The following is a 2,637-nucleotide window of genomic DNA, read 5'->3' on the forward strand; positions in this document are numbered from 1 at the left end:
ATTCATACGAGAAAGAGTAGCACGGTGTTTGTCTCTAAACCTTACCGCGTGTCTCTTCGGTTGTCGAATTTGGTCTTTTCGTTTCTTCACTCTTCTTGCATCGAATGTAGGATGATGAAATATGATGGGAGATCTCAGATATTCTTCTCTTTCCCCCTCTGTCTTGCATAGTCTTGTCTGTCTGTATACCTGATATGAACGAGGGTGCTGAGATCGATCTTCTTGCAAAGAGAGTCACGGTACTTCTGTCTCTCTTTATGCTTCAAGTTTGTTTCTTCTCCAACAGACTTCTTCGCCTTTCTCTACTCTCATGTTTTTCTCTCGTTTTTTCTTCTCGCCACCGGGAGGGCAGGGGGTTTTGCTTCAAAGAGTGGACTGGGCCTTCGTCTTCTGATTCTCTTTTGTGTGGATGGGAGCTTCGCTACTCTACGGCTATTATAGATGAGAAGAAGAATCCTTCACTTCACACAGTTGGATGTTAGTAGCTCTGTCGAACTCATCCAAATTCGAGAAAAGCTTCTCTACTAGCGCTTCTTCCTCTTGGTGGAGATGACAGGAATCAGTCGGTAGATCTTCGTCGTGATGAGCTTCTTCTTTGTAGACTTCCTTAGTTTCGTTTTCTTCATCTTCGGTTTCTTCTGCTTCGTTTTCTTCTCTTCATAGGGCTGAGCAAAGACGACATTTCGCTCGTACAAATTTCAACGAGACTTCTTCAAGGTAAGGGAAAGCTCAGATAGAGCCGTCTCCAAGCCTCGTCTGTTCTTTCTTTCTTTTGTGTAAGACTTGAAAAGAGTCCACGAAACACGCATATCCATATACATATCGGTACGTACGTGTTCATACATACCCCCGCAAGGTCTGTTCGAGGTGGAGTGAATGGACTAAAGAGCCCCTACCTTCTTCTTCTTGCATTAGCCCAGGCAAGAAGAAAAGGAGGCCCCTGTTGCTGCCGCTACAGCCGGTCGCTAGAGTGAGACTGCTAAAGGCTTTTGATTGAGAAATGTTTTCTTCACTGTTCCTCTTTGCTCTCTTTCAATAAGAGAGATCGAGGTCCACTCTTCCTTTCATTGCTAACCACACTCGAGTCATATCAGTCTTGTTGGATGGATCGCATGCATACGACGATCTTCTTCTTCTGCTTCTCAGATCTCACGTTGTTTTCTCGATAACCTTGGAGTCGACGTGCACTTTTGAAGACGGCTCGAATGTTAGCCGAAGAGGAGAACTGAAGATTGTCGACTTGGCAGGAAATGAAAAGGCTGGGAGAGCTTCTGAAGGCGTTGAAAATGCTCGATTGGTTTTAGAGGAGGGGAAGGCCATCAACAAGTCTCTCTTTCTTCTCTCGTAAGTCCAGTCGGGCTGTCGTATCTCTCACGTGGTTTGTGTATCACCTCGCAGAACTCCCATCACACTAGACACACGCACACCTCTATATGTGTGACTGTCCTGTGCGTGTGTTGCTACTTGCGTGTGCGTTTTTCCTTTTCAGAGAAGTCATTTCAAAGCTGTCGAAGCAGGCTCAACAATTAGCAGAGAGCGGTGGAAAGTTGAAGAAGACAGACAAGGAAATCTACATCCCATGGAGAGATTCAAAGCTGACACGTCTTCTTCAGGTGGGCTTTCCCACTTTCTTTCTTTCTTTCTCATAGTTTCGGTCATTCACTTCGTGTATAGTCAAGAATGTGAATACTTTCTCTTCTCTTCTGGTTGTTGCTGATGCCGCTCTCCTCTCTCTCCTTCTGGCAAAGGGCCTGGAGGGCTGAGGCGATTCTTGTGCAGATCTCTCTCATCTAGGCTGGGGTGAGCGAATGATTGAGTGATCGAGAAGAATGTATGTAGATATCGTCTCAGATATGATGGCTCCTGTGTTATCCTCTGTTCTCTTCTCCTTCTCCCGTATTTGATGCTGTGCTCCTATAACTCGCTCGGCTTTCTCTGTCTTATGGAGGACAAGTGAAGGCCCTTCTCTTCCTTCTTCTACATCTGGTGCTGCTGTGGCTATTGCATGTTCTTCGCTCGTCTTTCTAAGGTCTTTGCTTTCTTCTTGTATTCCTTTCGCTTCTTGTATTTTTGCAGAAAGCTTTAGGAGGAAACAGTAGAGCTTCTGTCTTAGTCGCAATACATCCATCCAATATGTATTTAGACACCTCTTTCTCGACGCTGCGCTTCGCTCTCAAGTGCAAGTCCATCAAGAAGAAGATCTGCGTGAACTTCTTCTCTCCCGAACAGTCTCTCATTGCTCAACAGAAAAAGCTCATCGCCAGGTATGTATACACATGTGTATACTTATTTATATGCGTTCATATGTCCATGTCTTTACTACGTACACATATTTGGATACGTGTACGTAAATGTTTTTCTTTCTGTACTTCTATACACAGGGGGTCTACTTACGGTCTTACTTGATGTTGTCGATCGATGTGTATATATGTAGCCGTGGTATAACCGATTCATGTGAAAGATTAAGAACGCGCGTTGATTGTTTCACGTGCTGGGAGAGAGAGACAGTGGGATTTGAATCGACTCAGTTAGTTACTGTCTCTCTTCCCTTCTCTTCGGGGTTGCCATTCTTCTTTCTTTCGCTGTTTGCATTCGCCTATCTCTAGTCTGTTTACCTCTGTCTATCTATCTATCTAT

At 44.7% G+C, this 2,637-nt stretch overlaps 1 protein-coding gene across 1 annotated transcript in view; it reads left to right on the top strand.

The window, feature by feature from the left end:
- CSUI_000001 (kinesin heavy) overlaps positions 1–2,637 on the top strand; it is a 24,385-nt gene that overhangs the window by 7,751 nt on the left and 13,997 nt on the right. Inside the window, exons 6-9 of the mRNA XM_068060236.1 lie at positions 602–717; positions 1,147–1,344; positions 1,490–1,613; positions 2,077–2,264. Coding sequence (XP_067927788.1) covers positions 602–717; positions 1,147–1,344; positions 1,490–1,613; positions 2,077–2,264 — 626 coding nt within the window. The remainder of the gene's footprint in view (positions 1–601; positions 718–1,146; positions 1,345–1,489; positions 1,614–2,076; positions 2,265–2,637) is intronic.

Source organism: Cystoisospora suis, assembly GCF_002600585.1.
Source record: "Cystoisospora suis strain Wien I chromosome Unknown contig_1, whole genome shotgun sequence".
Lineage (NCBI taxonomy): Eukaryota > Apicomplexa > Conoidasida > Eucoccidiorida > Sarcocystidae > Cystoisospora > Cystoisospora suis.